Source organism: Rhinolophus sinicus, chromosome 1, assembly GCF_057876585.1.
Source record: "Rhinolophus sinicus isolate RSI-liver-muscle chromosome 1, RSI-T2T, whole genome shotgun sequence".
Classification (NCBI taxonomy): domain Eukaryota; kingdom Metazoa; phylum Chordata; class Mammalia; order Chiroptera; family Rhinolophidae; genus Rhinolophus; species Rhinolophus sinicus.
This window is the reverse complement of record NC_142501.1, coordinates 152,412,648-152,437,553: the sequence shown is the minus strand read 5'-3', so window position 1 is coordinate 152,437,553 and position 24,906 is coordinate 152,412,648. Positions and strand designations below refer to the sequence as shown.

The following is a 24,906-nucleotide window of genomic DNA, read 5'->3' as shown; positions in this document are numbered from 1 at the left end:
ACCTAAATCCAAGCCAATCCAGTCACCTCACTTAAACACTTTGAACCTCAATGTGAGCAATAGTGAATGTGTATTTATTTCCATCTGTTTAAGTGATCGTATCAAATATTAGTGGACAATATCCAAAATGTATTAGAGCTAATATTCATCTTCTTTTATAGACCCCTAATATACTATACAACTTGTTCATGTGCATGGGATATGACTGAGCTAAATTAAGAGAACTAAACTTCTCAGATTAAGACAACTGAATTTGCCACATAATTTATATGCATGTGAAAACTTTGTTTATAGAAGCAAGTGTCAATATCAACAAACAATATCTAAATTCTGTGAATTCTAGTCCAAAAAATGGTACTATGGTGGGGAATACAGTTTTTAAATGTCCAATCTCCTACCCAAATATTCTATTTGATGTTGCTGCCATGAGGCTACACCTATAAGTAAAGCAAAATTTAAATATTTTCAATATTTGTCGTCTTTTTTTTGTTGCTGTTCTATGTGAATTGAAACTGTATTTCCCCTTAATAAATGTGGCTCTTGATGTTCAGCTTAGGAAGTCTTAAACTTGTTTTTTAAAATTTACCATGTTGCAACTCACTTTATTTGTGCCCTTAATTTCATACTCTCTGATCTGATGCTAATTTATTCAGCAATTATTTTCAACCTGCAGCAAACAGATAATGAGACATAAGTGCAACTAAATCTTATGATTTTTTTTTTCTGATTGAAATTGAGGTAGGGAGTCCGAAGTAGCACTCCTAAGGATGGGTGCCATCATGAAACTTCATCTTTGCTGTATCACTGCCCTATGTACCTACAAACATGAGCCCTCATTCAAATTCCTTCTGTGATTTGTTGTAAAACAGGACATGTCATAAATAGATACATGAGTATATTCTAGAGAGGCTTCATGACAAATGAGATAAATACCCACAGGTCCTGACTTAATTGACTCATTGGCAATGCAAGATGCTTTAAAGTGATATGCACAGTGCCAGCTTTTACTATGCAAAGCAATTTAGAAATGAAATTAAAAGAAAAACATTATAATTTTTACATAATTCTTTAAGATATATATATTTTTTATCCATGGAAATTATTCTCATAATTGAGTACAGGAATATTTCTGTTAACTCTTAGAATTATTTATAATTATATTTCTTTTCTGGAATACCATTTTCTTCTGTTTTTATGAGATTATTTCTTTTTTCGTACTTTTTTATTAAATTTATTGGGGGTGACACGGTTTAGTAAAATTATATAGGTTTCAAGTGTATAATTCTATAATACATCATCTATCACATTATGTGTTTTCCATCCAGAGTCAATTCTCCTTCCATCACCATATATTTGATTCCCTTTACCCTATTTCATCATGCCCCCTACCCTCTTACCCTCTGGTAATCACTAAACTGTTGTCTAAGTCTATGAGTTTTTGTTTCTTTGTTTGCCTTGTTTCTTTGTTGCTTTCAGTTTTATGTCCCACATATGAGTGAAATCATATATGGCTCTTGACTTTTTCCGTCTGACATATTTCGCTTAGCATAATAATCTCAAAATCCATCCATGGTGTCACAAATGGCAGGGTTTCATCTTTTCATATGGCCCAGTAGTTTTCCATTGTGAATATGTACCACATCTTTATTTATTCAATCATCTATCAAGGGTAACTTCGGTTGTTTCCATGTCTTGGCCACCATAAATAATGCTGCAGTGAACATCAGAGCACATATATCTTTACAGATAAGTGTTTTCAGATATTTTTGGGTATATACCTAGGAGAAGGAGTGCTGGATCATATGGTAATTCTATTCTTAATTTTTTGAGGAACCCCCACACTGTCTTTTATAGTGGCTGCACCAATCTACATTCACACCAACAGTGTATGAGGGTTTGTTTTTCTCCACAGCCTCTCCAACACCTGTTACTATTTGTCTTGTTGATGATAGCCATTCTAACAGGTGTGAGGTGGTATCTCATTGTGGTTTTGATTTGCTTTTCTCTAATAGCTAGTGAAATTGAGCATTTTTTTCATATATCTGTTGGCCGTTTGTATGTCTTCTTGGGAGAAGTGTATGTTCAGGAGCTCTGCCCATTTTGTAATTAGATTGTTTGTATTTTGTTGTTGAGTTGTAAAAGTTCTTTATATTTTTTGGATATTAGCCCCTTATTTGACGTGTTGTTTGCAAATATCTTCTTCCATTTGGTCGGTTGCCTTTTTTTTAAAATTTGTATTTATTTATTTGTTTGTTTGTTTACTTGTTTGTTTGTTTGTTTTTGCTGTGCAGAAGCTTTTTAGTTTGATATAGTCCATATAGTTTATTTTTGCTTTTACTTCCCTTGCCTTTGAGGTCAAATTCATAAAATCGTCTCTGAACCCAAGGCACATAAGTTTAGTACTTATGCTTTCTTCTATGCAATTTATTGTTTCAAGTCTTATGTTTAGGACTTTGATCCATTTTGAATTAATGTTGGTACACAGTGACAGATAGCAGTCTAGTTTCATTCTTTTGCATGTGACTTTCCAATTTTTCCAGCATTATTTATTGAAGTATCTCCCTTTTTTCCTTTGCATATTTTTGGCTCCTTTGTTGAAAATTATCTGTCCATATTTGTGTGGGTTTATTTCTGGGTTCTCAATTCTATTCCTTTTGGTCTGTATGTCTGTTTTTCTGCCAATACCATGCTCTTTTGATTATTGTTGCCTTGTAGTGTAAGTTGAAGTCAGGGAGTCTGATACCTCAAGCCTTGTTCTGTTTTTCTTAGGATTACTTTGGATACTTGGGGTGTTTTGTGATTGCATACAAATCTGATGATATTTGTTCTATTTCTTGAAAAAAATGCCATTAGAATTTTAATGGGGATTGCATTAAATCTGTATATTGCTTTGGAAAATGTGGCCATTTTAACTGTGTTGATTCTTTCAGTCCATGAATATGAAATATCTTTCCATTTCTTTGTGTCTTTTTCAATTTCTTTTAATAATGTCTTATAGTTTTCAGTGCATAGATCTATTACATCATTTGTTAAGTTTATACCTAGATATTTTATTCTTTTTGTTGCAATTGCAAAACGAATTTTTTCATTTGTTTTTCTGAAATTTCATTGTTATTATATATTAATTCAATGGATTTTTGTACATTGATATAGTATCCTGAAACTTTACTGTATTTGTTTATTGTTTCTAATAGTATTTTGTTTTTGTTTTTATTTTTTTGTTTTGGTGGCATCTTTAGGGTTTTCTGTATAAAGAATCATGCCACCTGCAAAAAGTCACAATTAACTTCTTCATTCACAATTTGGATGTCTTTAATTCTTTCTTTCGCCTGCTTGCTCTTGCTAGGATTTCCAGTACTATGTTGGATAACCGTGGTCACAGGGGCCATCCCTGTCTTGTTCCTGATTTTAAAGGGGAAGCTTTCAGGTTTTCACCATTAAGTATGATATTAACCGAGAATTTGTTGTATATGGCCTTTATTATGATGAGATAATTTCCTTCTATACCCATTTTATTAAGTGTTGTAATCATAAGTGGATATTGTATCTTGTCAAATGTTTGTTTTTTTGCATCTATTGGTATGATCATATGATTTTTATTTTTTATGTGGTGTATCACATTGATCAATTTGCGTATGTTGAACCATCCTTGTGCCCCTTGAATGAACATCACTTGATCGTGATGTAATCATTTTCATGTGTTGCTGTATTCAATTTCCTAGTATTTTGTTTAGAATTTTTATGTTTATATTCATCAGAAATACTGGTCTGTAGTTTTATTTTTCATGTTATCCTTTCCAGGTTTTGGTATTATGGAAATGTCAGTCTCATAAAATGAGTTGGGAAGTTATTGCCTCTTCTTCAATTGTTTGGAAGTTTGAGGAGGAGATGTATTAAATTGTCTGTGAATATTTGGTAGAATTCACTAGGGAAGCCATCTGGTACTGGACTTTTGCTTTTGGGGGGAGGTTTTGGATGATTGCTTCAATTTCCTTACTGATCAGTGTATTTAGATTTTCTAAAGGTTGTACATTTATAAGAACTTGTCCATTTCCCCAGGGTTACTGAATTTGGTGGCATGTAGTTCTTCATAGTATTCTTGTATGATATTTTGTACTTCAGTGGTATCCATCGTTACTTCTCCTATTTCATTTCTGATTCTGTTTATTTGTGCCTTTCCTCTTTTTATCTTAATGAGTCTAGCCAAGGGCTTGTCAGTTTTATTCATCTTTTCAAAGAACCAGGTTTTTCTTGCATTAATTTTTTCTATTGCCTTTCTGTTTCTCTGTTATTTAATTCTACTCTAATTTTAATATTTTCTTCCTTGTGCTGACATTGGGTTTCATTTGTTCTTTGTTTTCCAGTTCTTTAAGATGTAATGTTAAGTTGTTTATTTAGGATTTTTCTTGTTTCTTGAGATAGACCTGTAGTGGTCTATCTTTTCCTCTTCATACTGCTTTCGCCACATCCCAATAAATTTGATACAATGTATTTTCATTCTCATTTGTATTTACGTATCTATTGATCTCTCCTTTTATTTCTTCATTGATCCAGTTATTTTCTAGTAGTATGTTGTTTAATCTCCATTTGTTTGTGGTTGTACCCGCTTTCTTTTTGCAGCTGATCTCCAATTTCAAAGTATTGTGATCAAAGAATATGCTTGGTATAATTTCATTCTTCTTGAATTTGCTGAGGCTAGTTTTGTGTCCCAACATATGATCTATCATTGAGAATGTTCCATGTACACTAGAAAAGAATATATAGTCTGGTGTTTGGATGAAATGCTCCATAAAGGTCGATTATGTCCATTTGCTCTACTGTGTCATTTAAGGCTGATATTTCCTTATTGATTTTCTGTTTGGATAATCTACCCTTAGCTGTCAATGATGTTTTTAGGTTCCCTACTATAATTGTGTTTTTGTCAGTTTCCCCCTTTAGTTCTGTTAGTAGTTTCTTTATATTTTGGTTCTTTCTCATTGGGAGCATAAATATTGATAAGTGTTATGTCTTCTTGACATATTGTCCCCTTTATTATAAAATGTCTGTTTTTGTTTCATGTTACAGTTTTTATCTTGCAGTCTCTTTCATCAGATATAAGTATGGGTACACCCACTTTTCTCCGGATTCCATTTGCTTGCAGTATCATTTTCCACCCTTTCACTTTGAGTCCTTATTTGTCCTTATCACTGAGATGTGTCTCTTGGAGGCAGCATATGGTTGTTGTTTTTTTGTGTGTTTTCTTGTTTGTTTGTTTTGTTTTTTTAAAGTGTGTTTTTCTAGGACCCATCAGCTCCAAGTCAAGTAGTTGTTTCAATCTAGTGGAGGGCACAGTTCACAGTGGCCTATATGGGGATCGAACTGGCAACCCTGTTGTTAAGAGCACTGAGCTCTAACCAACTGAGCTAACCAGCCATCCAGGTTGGGTTTTCTTTGGTGATCCAGTCTGCTACTCTGTGCCTTCTTATTATGAGTTCATTCAGTTTACATTTAGGGTGATGACTGATGTATGAGGATTTCCTGTAGCCATTTTATCTTTTGTTTTCTGGCAGCTCAGCGTCTCCATTGTTTCTTTGCCTTTCTGTTTCTTTCTGTTATTTTTAGTTTGATGGCATTCTATGACTTTTTCCTCTGTTCCTTCTTTTTTATGTTATATGTCTCAGTTCTGGATTTTTTTTTTTTTTTTTTTTTTTGTATTCTTTTTTGAGTGGTTACCATTAAGTTTATGTAAAATAAAGTTTCATATATACAGTAATTCTTTTTCTTTAGTGTGCATCTTATTTCCATTCCCCTTTGCAAATTCAGACCTTTACTCTCTCCCTCTGCTTTTATGTTTTTGTTATCCCGATTTATGTTGTGAGTTCATTTCTGAGTTGCAATAGCAAATTGTCTTCTTCTCATTTTCCTTTTTTCTGTTTTTGTCTTCTTTATCCTTTATGTTATGTTTAAGAGTATAGTGGCCAATTCTTTGAAAGGGTTGCCAGTTCCTACTTCTGTAGTATTTCCTGTAAGGCAGGTCTTGGGGTAGAAAGTTTCCTCAGCTTCTGTATGTCTGGAAAGGACTTTATTACTCCTTCACATCTAAAGGATATGTTATTCTTGGCTGGTGATTTTTTTCTTCTATTCTAATAGTTTGAATACTTGAATCCACTCCCTTCTGGCTTGTGGAATTTTTGCTGAAAAGTTTGATGATTATCTAATGGGCTTTCTTTTTCAGTTATCATCTTCTTTTCTCTGGCTGTCTTGAGAATTCTTTCTTTGTCATTAATTTTTGATAGCTTCAATATAATGTGCCTTGGAGAAGACCTGCTAGGATTAAGGTAATTCATCATTCTGTTTGCTTCTGAAATTCAAGGATCTAATTCTTTCCATAGGTTTGGGAAGTTCTTGCTGACCATTTCTTTAAATAGACTCTCTGTACCCTTCTCCTTCTCTTCTCCTTCTGGTATAACCATTATTCTTATATTGCTCTCTCTGATGGAGTCAGATAGTTCTTGTTGAGTTCTTTCCTTTTTTTAAAAAAAAAAAAAAAAAAAAGCTCTCAAATCTCTCTCTTCTTCCATCTGCATCATTTCCAGATTTCTATCTTTGGTATCACTAATTCTTTCCTCCATCTGGTCAGCTCTATATCCTAAGCTGGCTCTTTTCATTATTCTTCTCTTTTATTGAGTTCTTATTCTCCAGAATTTCTATTTGGTTCTTTTTTTAAAATTTCAATCTCTTTGGTAAAATATTCATTTTGTCTGTTGATTTTATTTCTGAGTTCATTAAATAGCCTATCTCAGTTTTCTTTCATCTTGTTGAGTTTTTTCAGAAACACAATCTTTAATTCTCTGTCATTTAAGTCAAATATTTCAATGTCTTTAAGTTTGGGAACTCATCGTAGGAAAAGTGCTACATACCTCATTGCTGAATATCACTATGGTCACCTCCGAAGTACTCCCCTTTGGAAGCTATGCACCGATGCCAGCACCTAGTTCACCCTTCAAAGCAGTTTTGGAACTCTTTACTGGAATGGCCATCAGAATTCTCATCGTATTTCCCTTCATGTCCTGAATATCATCAAAATGTTTTCCTTTCTGTATTTTCTTTATCTTCGGGTAAAGAAAGAAGTCATTGGGGGCCAGATCAGGTGAGTAGGAAGGGTGGTCCAATAATGTAATTTGTTTACTAACTTAGAATTCCCTCACAGACAGTGCTGTGTGAGCTGTTTCATTGTCATGATGCAAGAGCCATGAATTGTTAGCGAAAAGTTCAGGTTGTTTTCGTCAAACTTTTTCACACAGCCTTTTTGGCACTTCCAAATAGTAAACTCGGTTAACTGTTTGTCCAGTTGGTACAAATTCATAATGAATAATCCCTCTGATATCAAAAAAGGTTAGCGACATCATTGCAACAAGTTAGTGAACTTAATTGTCAGACATCGTATTTTCTGGGGATGTTTTATTTTCTTTCTTAGCTTCTTAGTTAATTGGTTATTCATAGCAATTAATGGATTATTTCTCTTCCTGGGCATCTGTGGGAGTGAATTCTGCAGCAGGTTGATATGAAGAGGTCTTTCTTTTGCCTTCCAGGAGGTAGTACTGGATCATTTTATTTTCTCTCGAGCTGTTCTGGCTTCTCATGTGGTGGGAGATTTCCTGGTAGGTGGACTTCTCTGTGTCCAGGTCACCTCAGTCTCAGGGCACTACCCCTGTGGAAGGATGTGGTGGACAATGGGGTTGTAAGTCTCTGAGTTTCCAGTGCTGCCCTGCAGCCAGATGCTGAGCTGTGCACCTCAGCAGCCCTGGTTGCCCCCACTGTGATCAGCCACAAAAGGTGGGGCAGGGTAGGCTGGGAAAGGTGGCTGGTGTGTTTGTGGCTTTGTTCTCTTCCAAGTAATGGCGACTGCCAGACCACAGTTGCCTTGCTCCTATAGCTCTTCCCTTGTCACTATAATTAGCCACGCTGTGCATCTGCCACGCAGGAACTCTCTCCACTTTTCAGGGCTGTAGATGTTCTGTTTCTTAATCTGACACTGCTACCGTTTTGTTTGTTTGGTTTGGGTTGGGTTTTATTTGGGTTTGTTTTTATTTGTTTGTTTGTTTTTCTGAGGCCCATTGTTTTTCTGAGGCTAACACTGAGAGGTTGTGGGGAGAGGTGAGACCTGGGAAGGTGGGGTGAGGCAGCCAGGCTCCATGGCTTTGTTTTCTCCCTAGCAGTAATGGCTGTTATACCACATTTGTTGGTTGCACTTCTGTATTTGGTCTTTGCTCAAGATCCCTGCCCCGATCACTGGGTCCATCTGTGTTATATGTTGATTACTCAGGCAGGAATGCTTGGGGCCTTAAAGAATATATCTTCAATTTGAATCCTCCCCTCTCCCGGGGCAACAGTGAGGTCCAAGCTGCATCCAGTTGCCACCATCTCTGCACTTTTCCGTTGCCTTCTCCCCTGCTTACACCAATTCGATTCGCTGACCTTCAGATGTTTCCATGTGTGAATCTCTCAGATGTATTTGTCTATTGTGCAGGAAATACGTTTTTCAATTATAGTTGTTCAATTTGTTGTAACTTCAAGGGGAGATAATCAAGGTACACCCCTCACACCACCATGTTTCTCAAGATTCTCATAGTTGTATTTCTTAATCTGGGATCATGTACAAATAAACTTAGTTCTATATAACTAATAAATATAAACAAAATATTAGAGGTATATCTACCTATTTCTTTTTTTATGTCTGAGGTGATGGTACATTCAATGACAATTGATTATTTAAGTTTTCAGACAATTCTGACTTGTATAAATTTGTAATCATTTTTCTTTTTCTATTTTATTTTTGTTTAATTTTTATATTTTTTTTTTTATTTTTGTAATTAAAGTGTATTGGGGTGACAGTTGTTAGTAAAGTTACATAGATTTCAGGTGTACAATTCTGTAATACATCATCTATGTATCACGTTGTGTGTTCAACACCCAGTCAGTTCTCTTTCCATCACCATATATTGAATCCCCTTTACCCTCATCTATCACCATCCTCACCCCTTAACCTTTGGTAATCACTAAACTAATGTCTGCCTATGAGTTTTTGTTTCTTCATTTGTTTGTTTGTTCTTTTGTTGTTTTCAGTTTTATATACCACATATCAGTGAAATCATGTGGTTCTCGATTTTTTCTGTCTGACTTATTTCACTCAGCATAATAGTCTCAAGATCCATCCATGTTGTCACAAATGGTATTATTTCATCTTTTCCTGTGGCAGAATAGTATTCCATTGTGTATACATACGACATCTTTTTTATCCAATCATCTATCAAAGGACACTTTGGTTGTTTCCATGTCTTGGCCACCGTAAATAAAGCTGCAATGAACGTTGGAGCACGTGTATCTTTACAGATAAATGTTTTCAGATTTTGGGGTATATACCCAGGAGAGGGATTACTGGGTCATATGGTAATTCTATTCTTAATTTGATGAGGAATCTACACACTGCCTTCCATAGTGGCTGCACCAATCTACATCCCCACCAACAGTGTAGTACTATTTCATTCTGGTAAAGTCTCTTCCATTTCATAGAGCTTTATTATTAAGTTGGTATAAAAGTAAGTGCAGTTTTTGCAATTATTTTTAACCTTTTAAACCTCAATTACTTTTGCACCAACCTAATATATATTTCCCAAGGCTATTTCAAGTCTTCAAATTAGTCTTCCCATTTTCGTATTTTCAGGCATCAGTTTATCCCACACCTATTGTCCTTAGGTAGATTTTATCAAATTACTGCTTTCCTCTCCTGCTTCATCACCAAACAAGTTAACAAATCAAGCAAAATACATGTACTTTGATGGTTAACATGATATAATTTGGCTTTATCTCTATATTCTACTATTTCCTTTTCACACAACTCTACCTGGTTCTTGTTCTGTCCATTTGAGATACTTCCTTTATACCTAGAATGTCCTCTCCACTTTATTTAGCTCTACTTTACCTCAAGTTTAGTTCAAATTTGACCTTCTCCATGAGATCTGTGTCATTTGTCGTCATTTATCCTTCTATCCTCAGTGTCTGCCTGGCGTGGAGTAGGCACTTAGTAATGTTGAATAGCTAAGTATAGGAAAGCTTCCCAGTTCTACATTAGAATACAAGCTTCAAAGAATAGAGGTTTTCATTTTGCTCTCCTGTATGTTCTTAGATCAGTGCTCAGCATGTGCAGTATTTCATGTATTTGTTGAATGAATGAATTCACAGTCAGAGGCAATCTTATAAACTCTAGTTACATTTCTCTGCACTTTGTTATGCTACACATTATATCACAGTTATATCTTTATGTGTTTTATCAGCCTTACTATATAACAGTCTTCTTGAATCTGATATATGTTTATAGCCACCCCTCACATTGTCTATCACAGGGCTAGAGACATTACCTAATTTTAGAAGGACATAAATGATATTAAATGAGTGAATGACTAAATTACAGTTTTGTAAATTTTTAAAACTAATTAGGTAGATAATAGAGTTTATATTTTAATTTTAAAAATGTATTCTATAAAACCATGGGTGTTTTAGAAAACAATTAAAATTCATATAAAGGAAATTGCATGAGAATCTTTTTACAGGATTTTCCATATAAGTTATGACTACTACTAATCATTAACATCACTTGAAGAGTTTACTAAGCTTAATGCTCTTTATATATTATCTTCTTTAATCTGTACAATAATGCTATCCTGAGGATACTAGTATGTTTTCTCATTTTACATATGGGAAAAATTAACTTTAAAGAGATTGAATACCTTATCCAATGTCATAAAACTAGCATAGAATAATGCCAGATTTTAAAACAGTTTTGTGTGACTCCAAAACCTAAGCTCTTAAACAGTGTACATTACCAACCTTGTATTTCATCATTCAGTATATATTTGACAAGAAACATTTATTCAAGAAGTATTAAGTGATCGTCTATTTCATGTCTATTTCTACTAATCAGTGGGATACAGCAGAGATAAACAGACTGAATTCCTGCCTTTATCGGGCTTACCTCTGAACAGAGGAGAAAGAAACTAAATGAACACATACATTTATAATATAGTAAGTGTATATATAACATTAAAATTTAGAAAATTAAGCTAGGTTAGGAGATTAGGGATTGTTCTATCAACGGTTGGTGGTTTCTATTTTACTTAGAGAAAGACCTCTCTGATAAGGCTTGAATAAAGTGAAGGTGTAGACAGAGTGTTATAGGAAGAAGGACCAGCAAGACTCAAATAAAACTTACCTGGAATGTTCCAGAAACATCAAGAAGGCCAATCAATGTTGCTTCAGTGGAATGAATGAGAGGAGTCTGGTAAGAGCTTAACCTAAATATATAGTAGAAGGATAGATAATGTAAGGACACTTTGATCCCTGTAAAAACAATCTCTCACTATGGAGCCTTTAGAGCCAAGATGTGATGGAGTCTGATTCTACATTAACCAGATCAGTCTGGCTGCTGTGTTAAGTATAGATGGTAGGAGCCAGTGTTTAAGCTAGGAATAGTGGGGAGGCTACTGACATTATTCACACCTCATTATGAATTAGATCAGGGTAGTGCTCTAACAAGATGGAAGGACACTAATTGAATTTTGTAGACATTTTGAAGACAATCACAATAAGGCTGCGTATGATTTGGAATTGAAGTGTGAGGAAAAGAGAGGAGTCAGTGATAACTATAAATTATTTGTCCTGGGTATCTTGAAGAAAGGAATCATAGGGGAGCGTATAGAAGGAGCAAGACTGTTGTTGGTAATCGATACTGCAGTTGTGGATAAGTTAAAATTGAGATAAATATAAGCATCAAGTTACACATGTTGTGTATAATGTGTGATTTACCTTTAGTCCTGACAATTAAAATGAAAATGTTTGAAGTGTGACTATGCCTGAATTTTACATCTTCTATTTCACAAAAGGCAATAAATGCTATGAACCAGTGATAAACCATCGTGTAAATAAACAACTTTAAAATTGAAGTAGAAACAGAAGCAAGCTCATTAATTTGGTACTTTTGTTTTCTTTATTGGGGTATAAACAGAGGTAAAATAAATACACCTAAAATAATTTTTAGAGATTTCAAAGTGTTCTTCCTGATAAAATCTTAATCCTAACCATCGGAAAGAATACAGATCTATAGAAGCAGATTTACTGGCTCATAATCAATTACTAGTAAATCCAACATTACGTTTTAAAGTTGTTTTCATTATTAATAAAACAAAGCTGTCAGATTTGATAATTCTTAGATTCCCTACCTCCTCTGAAAAGCCTAGAATTTCTGACTCCATAACTAAGTATTATCCACTTTCACTAATGTCAGAAAAATTCTAATTCACTTTTAGTTTGAGAAATGCATCTAACAGAAAGTTCATATTAATGTAAACAATATGAAATAAAAGAGAACATTATGTAAAGATTGGAATTTCTACCTGTAGAGGCATTTGACGTTTTCATACCCTTATCCCGGCTTTTGATTTTATCATCTTTCCCCAAATTAAAATTATATAATTTTATAAATGACTTTTCCTAAAGTGTTAACCAAACAATAAGGACTATAATAGAATGAAAACTTATGAGTACCCTTCTACGTTATAATGGACCCATACTTCGACCACCCCCCAATATCTATTTCTATTACAAGCACAAGATCCCATTTTTCTGGTTGACCATTAACCATGAATAATTGAATTGTGATATTTGTGTTATCCCTTGTTTCCTTTAGGTAAAAATAAAAATAATTTCAAACAACTACAAGTGTAAGTATACTAAATAATATACAACCCAAATAGAATGGCATAGTGATATATGACCCTAGATACACAAGTATAAGCACAGGCTTATTTTTAATTATTTACAAATCTTATAAAATGTTTTCAAGAGAAACTCAGTGGTGATTATTTTCCAGCGAATTACAATTCTTCCAAATCAAATGCTCCTTATAGCTCTAAGTGGTATCATGTGTTTGTTGGTGAGTTAATGGTTTGTGAAAAGTGGGTAGTAGCAATGCAAATAAAATAAGCCCAGATTTAGCTGAAATTCTTGTGATGTGGCCTAGGTTGTTGTTTCTCAAAATTTAGTGTGCCTCTTAGGATATTGCTAACATGCAGACTCTGTTTCCATAGATTGGATTGGGAACTGACATTTTGTGTTTCTAACAAGTTCCTAAGTGACAGCCATGATACTTGTCAAAGGCCACAATATGAAAAGCAGGGGCTAGATCAACATTCCCCAAAGTTTGCTTCACCTAACTTTGAGATATCTTATAGCAAGGGATTGAATTACCAGGAGTGGACTACTCTCTTCTCTTGGATTTGTGATGGACATTAGCATCAAAACCCATGTCCTAGCGAAACACACTCAATTTGTTTTGTATTGTGATAGAAAAAAACCCACATGATATCTACCCCCTTAATTTTTTAAGTGTTCAGTACAGTATTGTTAATTGTAAGCACAATGTTGTAATGTTGTATAGCTGATCTCTAGAACTTTCTCATACTGCATAACTGAAATTCTGTACTCATTGACCAGTAACTCCTCCTTTATTCCTAACCCCAGCCTCTGGCAACCACCTTTCTACTCTCTACTTCTATCTTTTTCACTACTATATATACTTCATACAAGTAGAATCCAAGGGCATTTCACTAGAGAACACTTTGGAACACTCAGAACATACATAAGTAATGATCATGTGTAAGAATATATTATTTATTGAAAAGCTGAATTCCTACCAGATCTGCCATCAATGGTTGAATAGTTTGATACAGCATATTCATGATTAACAAGCTTATTTTAACTCAAAAGAGTAAATATGGGTGAAGTTTAAAAACATAATTTAAAATTAAACAAATATTTGAAATTATAGGCATCATACTATGGAGGAAAGGAAAACAGCTTTTATAGTCCGATGGACATAAATCTGATTTCCAGTTTTGCTTCTTATACAACTTGCTCTACTCAACCCAAGTAATATATTGAATCCTTCCTTCTAAGCCTCACTTTTCTATCTCTGAAAAATGTATTTCATAATATCACTTTTATAGAATTTTAGTAACAATTAAAAGTAATGTCATGCCTTATAAAGTGTAGAAAATAAATCAATTATGATTATCAATAATAAATGTGATTTCCACAAATAATGTGTTTCTATTACTACTTAGACTCTACCTCAGCTGGGTTTTCAGTAAATAACATAAAGTAATATAAACGCTCTAATCTGTGATTAAAATCATATTTTGACATGCTTTATGAGCTCTCTTTATATTGACTTTTGGTAATATGCTTTCAAAATTATTGGAAGATCTACTCTTTGTACTTCAAGCTGGATAATGGGAAATGATTTATAGAGTTTTATTGAATTTACAAGGGCTAGAGTAAGTCACGTTAATTATTGCTGTGTCATTCTTGCAGGCTAGCAGGAACTGAGACAAAACATAAGCCAAACTAAATATAATTAGTGTTAAAATGACTCAAGCATGAAATATAATCAAATGGGTCCTGAAGTGTCTTATTTTGCCAAAAAAAGAAGATTGTGCTTGTTTGCAAGCATTTATTTTAATTGTTTTCCCCCGTTTTCTGAAATATCAGCGGCTTTTTTAGGTCCCTATCATATTTCTCAAGTAACATTTTTGTTATTGACATTACAACCTGCATTGTCATAAATAATTAACCTGACTTTTCAAACTAGGTGATGCTAGCTATATAATCTTACTGGATGAATATCAGGAGCCTATCTCTAAAAAGTAATCATTTTTATTTCCAAATATATATTATTAAATGTCAATACATTTTCTGATCAAGTCATTCTCTTTAGAGTATAAATTCTTTCTTCTAAGCTCAATGAATTTGGGTTGAATTTAAGGAACAAAGTTACCTGTGAGAGATATTTTTACAATTTCCGCTCAGTAGAACTTGGGTGAGCAGTAGTCTATATTTACCAGACCCATAACTGCATGAAGAGAGTCTGAAAAATTAGAGGATACACAGAAAGAAAAAAATCTAGGAAAAGAAAGAAGAAAAAAAGTTTTGTAGATAAAATTATAGGGAAAGTGCCACAGACATAAAGGGCTGGATTAGAGTAGATAATGATAGACATAGATTAGGGTTTTACTTTGATGGACCAGGCATCTACTCATACGGTATAAATTGAGAGACGCCAATGAAGGAAAGCTAAGACTATATTCCCTGGATATCCACTGGAATTTGGTTTGGTTCGTCCCATTCTTTATACTATGACAACTCTCTCAATGGATTTCTCCAAGTGAGAGAAGAAATCAGGCAGAGTCAGAGTCAAAGAGGCACAAAGGAAGGATTCCTGGAACCACAGGCTGATGTCAGACTATGTAGGCATCCTTCTGGTTTGGTCACGGATGATGTTCAGCACGTACGTACACTTTTGACTCTGTTCGCTGTAAACTTGTTGAATACTTCTGTAGTTTTTCATTAAAAGCCTATGCCAGGGTTACCTACGTATTCTCTTTATCTGCTTACTCAGCTTCATCCCTGGGTACTTCTGAATTCCTGACATCAGACAAATGAACAGGTGATGTGTGGTACAGCAGAATATTCCAGGACACTCCAGCATTATGGCTGGTGTAACTCCTGTCACATAGGTACCTGTGACAAAGCAGTTATCAAATATTATGACTGTCACCCTTGGGGAAGTATAATAGTTCTGACCTTTTGGAAGAAAAGCAGCATCAACATTAACAAAAAGCTGAAATGGACTGTGACATGTAAGAATGGTACCAAAAGGTCCCAAATCAGAATTTTGTTTCTTTTAGAGTGTGAAGTCCAGTACAATGGGTGTGGCCATATCATTAAAATAGAGTTAAAATGAAAGCATTTCTCTATAATCATGAACTTAGATTGCAATTATACTAAGGAGAAAAAATATTTATAATCTTATTTACTCTTGTGTAGTCAGAGCCATTTACAAATACAATATGAATCTTTCCTGTTTTGTTTTTTGTTTTGTTTTGTTTTTTTGTTTTTTGTTTTTTTAACTATGGTATTGTATTTCCAGTCAGTTTTAAAATAAGTATTCCCCCAACCCATCTCCTGTCACTTCCTGATTTACGAATAAAAATATCCGGGGCTCTACAAAAAAATTCAAATATATTACTATATTTGAACTTCATGGGTTCTTTCATGACAAGATCCCTTGGCACATGCTTCCTCCTCTTCCTGGAATGTCTGTCACCCTTTTTACACCAGTTACCCTTTCAATCTTCAAAGTTCAGATCAAATGACATCTCCAATGCATATTCTCAGCATATGTGATGTTTCACCTAACGTAGGCATCTATAATCATATGCCAAATGAATTATTTTAGACAAACTTTTTTAAGCTTTAAAGGAGAGAGATGTGTGTGCCTTCATAATATACTTGTCACTTTGTGTTAAAGATATTACTCCCCAAATTTTTTAACAATATTTTTATTAAAATATAGCTAGCATACAATATTACATTACTTTCAGGTATACACAATAATTATTCAATATCTGTGTACCTAAAGAAGTGATCACCGTAAGTCCAAATACCATCTGACACCTATCACATTATTGACTATATTCCCTATGCTGTACATTACATCCCCATGAATTGTTTGTTTTATACCTGGGTATTTGGACCGCTTATTCCCCTTCTGCTTCCCCCCCGCCTTTTTAAATTTATCAATTACAGTTGGCATTCAATATTATTTTATGTTAATTTCACACATAGTGTTAGGTATTTTTATAATTTAAGAAGTGATTCACCTGACTAATCTACTACCACCTGGTACTATACAGAGTTATTACCTTATTGACAATATTCCCTATGCTTTACTTGATATCCCCATGACTACTTTGTAACAACCAATTTGTGCTTCATAATCCCTTCCCCTTTTTCACTCATTCCCAACCCCCCTCCTGTCTGATAAATATCAAAATGTTCTCTGTATCTATGAGACTGTGTATGTTTTATTTATTGGTTTATTTTGTTATTTAGATCCCACACATAAGTGAAATCACACTGCATCTGGCTTTCACTGTCTGCCATACTGCACTCAGCACAACATCCTCCAGGTCCATCCATGCTGTCCAGATGGCAAGAACCCATTTTCTTCCATGCCCAAGCAATATTCCATGGTATATCATGTTTCCCCGAAAATAAGACCTAGCCGGACAATCAGCTCTAATGCGTTTTTTGGGGGAAAATTAATATAAGACCTGGTCTTTATAATATAATATAGTATAATATAGTATAATATAGTATAATATAGTATAATATAGTATAATATAGTATAATATAGTATAATATAGTATAATATAATATAATATAATATAATTAATATAATATAATATAATATAATATAATATAATATAATATAATATAATATAATATAATATAATTAATGTAATATAAGACTGAGTCTTATATTAATTTTTGCTCCAAAAGATGCATTAGAGCTGATTGTCCAGCTAGATCTTATTTTCGGGGAAACAGAGTATATCTACCACCGACTTTTTATGCATTCTTCCATCTAAGGAAACCCAGGACACATCTTAGCCACTGTAAACAATGTGGTACTGAACATATGGATGCACATGTCCCCTTTAAGTACCATTTTGGGTTTCTTCAGATAATTACCCAGAAGTGGGATTACTAGGTCTTTCTTTGTCTCTTGTTATTCCTTTATTTTAAAGTCTATTTTGTCTGATATATATTGCTACCACAACTTTATTTCTTTGTTTCATTTTCATGAAAACATTTTTTTCCCTGTCCCTTTCCTTTCAGTCTCTGTGTGTCTTTTTACTGGAAGTGAGTCTCTTGTAGGTAGCATGGGTAAGGGTCTTTTTTTCTTATCCATTCAGTCACCTACCTTTTGATTGGAGCATTTAATCAATTTACATTTAAAGTACTTGTTGATAGATATGTAGTTATTGTCATTTTATTATTCATATTTTTTATTTTATTTTTCTTCTCCATCTTAAAGAAATCCCTCTAACATTCCTTGTAATACTGGTTTGATGGTGAGAAACTCCTTTAGCTTTTTCTTGTCTGGGAAACTCTTTGTCTGTCTTTTGATTCTAAAATGATAGCTTTGCTGGGTAGAGTAATCTTGGTTATAGGTCCTAACTTTTCATCACTTTAAATATTTCATGCCAATCCCTTCTGGCCTGCAGTTTCTGTTGAGAAATCATCTGATAGCCTTATGGGATCTTTCTTGTAGGTAATTAACTTCTTTTCTCTTGCCATTTTTAAGATTATTTCTTTGTCTTTAACCTTTGGCATTTTAATTATGATGTGTCTTGGTGTGAACCTGTTTGGGTTCATCTTGTTTGGGACTCTCTGTGCTGCCTGAGCCTGTATGTCTATTTCCTTAAGCACATTAGGGAAGTTTTCAGTCATTATTTCTTCAAATAGGTTTTCAATTCCTTGCTCTCGCTCTTCTCCTTCTGGTACCCCTACAGTACAAATGTTGGTACACTTGATGCCTCTTAAACTCTCCTCATTTTTTTGGATTCTTTTTGCTTTTTGCTCTGGGTGTTGCTTTTGAATGTTTTTTGGTACCTTATCTTCCAAATTGCTGATTCGATCCTCTGCTTCATCTTATCTACTGTTGATTTCCTCTAATGTATTCTTCATTTCAGTTATTGTATTCTTTTTTTCTGACTGGTTCTTTTTTATGTTTTTTGTCTCCATTTTTATGTTTCCTATCTCTTTGTTAAAGTTTTCCCTGATGTCATTGAGCATCCTTATAACCAGCGTTTGGAACTATGCATCTGGTAGATTGCTTGTCTCCATTTGTTTATTTCTTTTTCTGGAGCTTTGTTCTGTTCTTTTATTTGGGACATGTTTCTTTGTTTCCCCATTTTGGCTGCCTCACTGTGTTTGTTTCTATGTATTAGGTAGGGCTGCTATGTCTCCCAGTCTTATTAATGTGGCCTTATGTAAGAGATGTCCTGTGGGACCCTGTGGTGCCATCTCTCTGGTCACCAGTGCCGGGTGCTCCAGGTTTGTCCCTTGTGTGGGTTGTATGTTCCCTCCTGTTGTAGTTGAGCCTTGTTTGTTGTTTGGATGTCAATGGGAGGGATTGACCCTCAGGCTGATTGGTTGTGAGAACTGGCTATGACTACAGTGGAAGAACTGCTGTGCAGGTGCTGACCTTTCAGAGCAGGATTTGCTTTAGTGGAGCTCCGGTGACTGCATAGTCTGCCCTTTGAGTGTGTCATCCTTGGAAGTGGCCAGGTGATGCTCCAGCCCAGCCTGAAGCTGGCCACTGAGCCTGGGTACCCTGGGGCCGCCAGGCAGGGGACCCACTGCAGGCCAAGTTCAGCGACCATCTGTGCCCTGCCTAGGGCCACCTGGCATGAGCCACAAGCAATCCAGAGATGGCCACAGCACATGTTGTGCTTAGAGTTACCTTGAGAGGTGAAACCATAAACCTAGGCCATTTTTCACTAGTGCCGCATTTAGGGCTGCTCAGCCAGAAGTATGCAACACATTGAAGCTAGATGCTGCTTATTTGGGTTTTGTGAACCTTTGAGATATTTTAGGAAAGGCCATAGCATGAGCCAAGACACGTTGTTTATACAGAAAAGCCACTACAAGTGGGGGTGTCCCTACTTGTAGTGGCTTAGGTAAACCAGATTCTGAGGGGATAACTAGGGCCAGGCTGAGGAAAGGTGACAGCCAGTTTAATAAAGCCACAGACATCGTATCTGACTATGTTTCCATGCAGTAACAGGGAGGGCTTAACAAAGAAACAATGGCTTCTGCCAGTTCCTCTGTCTGAGAGAAAGCTGCTGCTCCAGCCCTCATCCTAAGGCCAGCCAACTCAGTTCCCCCTTAGATGTCCCTGTTGCCTCTCCAACTGCTGGCCCAGCACTGGAGTTCAGAGCAAGTGAATCCATCAGCAAGCAAATCCATGTGCAGGCCCTTTGAGAGAAGTGCCTGGGAGTGCAGCCACCCTCAGTCTCACTCAGCCACAATCTTCGCTGGTTTCCACAGCCAGAAGTCATGGAGACTTCTGTCCCCATCACTGGAACCCTGGGCTAGGGAGACCGGCGTGGGGTGCCCTTTGGGCAGAACATCCACAGCTGAGATATCCCTCCTGATTTTTAATGTTCACACATGGGTGTGGAACCAGGCTGTACTGCATCTCTGCCCCTCCTACCAGTGTTGAGGTGGCTTCTTCTGTATGTCTGTAGCTGTATGGCTTAGGTTCAGCTAGATATTAGGTGATTCTCCATAATGGATGTTCTGTGGTTTAGTTGTAATTGATGTGGTCCTAGGAAGAGGTGAGCACCATGTTTGCCTACTATGCCATCTTGACCAAAAAATCTAGTACTCCTAAAATATTTCAAAAGAAGACAATTATCTGAGTGAGACATAAGACTGACCTACTTTGTTATTCTAAAGGGTTACTTATAAATGATTTTTGGAATGAAAATCATTTTTCTTCCGTTTTTTTTTTTATATATATATAATTGTCTAACTTTCTATATTTCTAGTTATACTTCTGGATGATGTTGTATGAATAAATATTCAAGTTCTAATTCTATGATTTGAATTAACCACTTCTCAAGTAAACTACAGATGCCCTATGGAGAATGCCACTAAGTTAATTATAATGCATTTCATGATTGTATAGGGCTTGTGCTCCCTCAATAATGTAAAATCTGATTAATAGATGTATAAGATAGTAATTTTTCCATTATAAGATCTCCTTTTACAAACCTCAAAATAGTTTAATTAACACTTAAATTTTATGTAGTATAATTTTATTAAAGAGTAAAGGGGCATGTTTTAAAATATAGTGAGGTTACTATGTAGTGATAAAACTAACAACCATGTTTAGCTATTTTCTCATTCAATAAAGATTTTTTTATCTTGTATTTTTCATCCTGTATCACAGACATATTATATACAAAGTACTATAATTTTATGGAGGATGCAATATGGCTTATTCTCTTAGCCATCTTACATCTTGCAAGGAAGTTAACCGACAAAGTTGATTCAGTTTGTAAATGAATAATACATGACAAATTCTAAGTAGTAGGCATTATTCTAAGTGCCTTGCATAACCATGTGAGTTGATGGATACTCAGAACCACCCTATGAGGCAGGTGTCATTAATATATTAATTTTACAGATGGGAAAAGTGAGGCACAGAGATAATAATTGATTTGCCCAAAATCACATGATAGTAAGTGATTAATATGGGATTCAGAGCCAAGCAGTGTGGCTCCAGATTCTGTCCAGCTAATCTCTAAGCTATATTTCTATATTATACATAAAAGGACGACCCTATCCATCAGAAATGATGATTGTAAGAGAAGTTTTCAGACAGCAAGAGAGATTAGAACAATGTTTTGAAGAGTGAAAAACTTTACATTGGTAGACATTGTAAGTGTGTTACAGAGGGAAATGGGAGGTAGCCATTAAGAAAGGAGTTACAAGAACATAGAAATAAAGTTTGGAAACCACAACATATATTCAATGGATCATAAACATGGCAGTTAGCCTGGATAGGAATTTTTATTTAGAATTGTGAGAAAGATGAATATGTTCACAGTACTTTACTGATATGATCATTTGATAAATTATATCAACTCCATTAAGATAACATTGTCCTTCAACTCATTTTCTACATAAATTGATTTTGATATTGATGATTGCGTATTTTTTTATATATCTTAAATATCAATCGCTTATTTTCCTCATGTTACTTTCTTCTCACCGTCCCTACCATTACACTGAGATATCATCATTTCAGGAATTTACTTGCTACTCAAAGAGGACTTTTTTTTAAAACAAAAGATGAATGTGTATAATTTGGACACTAATAAAAACTTGCAGGTAAACATTTCCTAAATAAGAATGCAAAATCATAAACCAGCAGTTCATCTACTATTTTCTTTTCAGGCAAACCAGTGATGATAGTGACAGAGTATATGGAAAATGGCTCTTTAGATACATTTTTAAAGGTAAGATTTGAGACAAATTTAATTATTCAAAGTGTTACTCATATACTGATCGTGATATTGAAGTTGGGATTGAGCCACTTTAAAGCTAAAGTTTTAAATAGATAGAAATGCCTGCAGTTAGAATAATTACACTACAAGAAATTTACTTTGGTTTGAAAATTATTCTTCTCAGAAAACTTCAAATTTTGTATTTACAGTTTTATTTAAGTATATGTTAATTTGCCTGAAAAAAATAAAGAGGGAAGGAAGGAGGAAAGAAGCGAAAAGGAGATCTGAAAGAAAGAAAAGGACAAAAAGAAGCTTTTACTAATACTTAACTTTCTCAAAGTATATAATATCAGGCAGAACAAGGCAAAATGTCTAAAAGGTCCGGGCAAATTATCAACATAAAGGGGTCAAATAGGCTTATAACCCACCTGACGGCCAGCCACTGCTTGCGCCAATGGAGTCATCATATGGCAACAGAAAATACTAATCCTGTATTGTCAGATCTTCCTGGTTTCAGGAAAAAAATACAGATATATGTGTGTGTGTGTGTGTGTGTGTGTGTGTGTGTAAGTCTCCAAATTTTAAACATTGGCAACTCATTTTATTAATAAGTAGGTTGTGCTAGACAGTGTAAGATATTTGCAGACCTGATTAAACCTATAGGCTGGCAGTTTTTCATCTCCAGTATAGCGATTATTGTTATTGATTAGGGAAGGTGACGGGAATGACGTTTTGATGATCACAAGAGTGGCCTATGCCTTGACTATGACAGCAGTCCACTGACAAGGCCAACTCCCCTTCCAAGCTCTAGCCTCTCCCAGATTCTGGTGCCAAATTTCTTATACATATCTTCTAGTTCTCCAGACTGTGAAGGTCACATCATTCCTTTATTTCAAAATAAACTTCAGGAGAGCCTTTTTCTGTGTGTCTGCATTAAGTTCAGTGCCCTTGACAAAGACAGCAAGCTCCCAAGAAGTGATAACATTGTCGTCATCATTCCTCTCCTATCTGCTACTGCAGAATCTCCCTTTATCTCCTCCCACCATTTCTTCTTTACACCAATCTGCCTATCTCTCTAGAGTCTTTCAAAGCTCCTTGAAAATGCGCAGTGTTAACCCTAGGCAAGCAGCAGGTTCCAGTGGGCACACACTCCTCTGATGACTGAGAATAAAGGAGTTAAAATGCCGAGGACAATTAAATGTGATTTTTGACAATGGCTTTCAAAACCTTTATCTGCTTTGACCCAGCAGAACACTATTAAACATTACCAAGTTAACTATATAGTTTCCAACTTTACTGGTTCTTCTGATAGAAATTGCATATGCATTTGGTGATGGTATTCATTTGGGCATGGAAGCAAGATCCTTTTATATTTTCCCCCAGTGACTGGCATTGCTGAACTGATAGCTCTATCGTGTCTTTACAGAAAAATGATGGGCAATTCACTGTGATTCAGCTCGTTGGCATGCTGAGAGGCATTGCTGCGGGAATGAAGTACCTTTCGGACATGGGCTATGTGCACAGAGACCTCGCTGCCAGAAATATCTTAGTCAATAGCAACCTGGTGTGCAAGGTGTCAGACTTTGGACTCTCCAGGGTGCTGGAAGACGATCCTGAGGCAGCATACACCACAAGGGTAAGATCTAACAGAATGCATTTCTGAAACTGCACTAGATGCATTCCATTTTTAAAGATTTTCAAGGAAATAGCAAAAAAGGACATTTCTCCAACATACGAAAAGAGAGAGAGAAAGAGAGGCAGTGGGGGATTAAAAAAAATCCAGTTGATGCTCCTTGTTCGAGACCAGAAAATTCAAATATTAAATGCAGATAAGCAAAATATTCACTTTATGAGTCTCAATAATTTGTTTTTATCAAAAGATACTGAAAATTAAAATGTTTAAGTTCAGAGTGGATACAACAAAGCAAAAATCATATATAATTATAAATGTAAAAGACAGCATTACAGAATCTCCTACATTAAAGCAATAAATATATATATACATACATATATCTAGATAGTATATGGATACATAAATATGTATGGCACTAATAGGTAGCTTAAACTCTCTGCAGTATAGTATATTCATTTGTAAAACAAATACAAAAATATCTAAACCTACCTTTTAAGGATTTAGATGGAATAAAAGAGTTGTCCCTTCAAAAAGTTTTGATTTACTGATGGTATGTTAATGCCTAATTGCTCTTCTTACATACTATATAAACTGTTAAGCTCATATCTTTGGAAAATTGTTCACTAAGTCATATTGTCAAATTAGCATAAATCAACACTCTTTTCCGCAATGGAATTGCTTCCTGAATTGATATGTTATGTAACTGACAATTATTTCTGTGAAAAACTGTAAGTATCAGTACAACAGAATTTTCTGGGCAGTCTATGTATTGCACTTCTTGAGTTTAAATCCCTTATGATAAACTATATTTGTTTAATTCTAAATCTTTACAATGTCATCAAGTTTAACTCCTTGTGAAGACAGGAATGTATCATATATTTTTCACTATACAATGAGGTTAACTTTTGTTTCAATACAAAAGAACACTTTTGTTGTCCCTTATTTTTATGATAGGTGTGTTTCACATGTTCTTCTTTAATTCAATTTTTTAAAATTACTACTACTCATAGTCTAACAACAAATTATTCATAGATTATAAGATTTATATATGTTGCTTTTTTCATTGTTGCTTTGTGAATCAGAGATATTTAGGGATTGTATTATGCTGAGGATCAAGAGTAACTTATCTAAGCAGTCTTCTAATGGTCAGCTTAATAAATCAATAAATTAATTGATGGGATAGCAATTCCTCTTCTTCTAGACTTAATTATTTTTGTCATTATTTGTATTAAACGAAACGTCATTTAAGAATTCTCTTGGGATTAGATTTACACGTAACAAACTTGGTCTAAGCAAGATTAAGTTTATAGAAAA

The 24,906-nt window shown here is 34.8% G+C and overlaps 1 protein-coding gene across 13 annotated transcripts in view; it reads left to right on the top strand.

Moving 5' to 3' along the window:
• The window catches only part of EPHA5 (EPH receptor A5), a 341,137-nt gene that overhangs the window by 291,952 nt on the left and 24,279 nt on the right, over positions 1–24,906 (top strand). For all 13 annotated transcript variants that reach the window (XM_074324488.2, XM_019748170.3, XM_019748164.3 and 10 more), the window contains 2 exons: positions 21,910–21,971; positions 23,386–23,595. In XM_074324488.2, the coding sequence (XP_074180589.2) occupies positions 21,910–21,971; positions 23,386–23,595 (272 nt within the window). The remainder of the gene's footprint in view (positions 1–21,909; positions 21,972–23,385; positions 23,596–24,906) is intronic.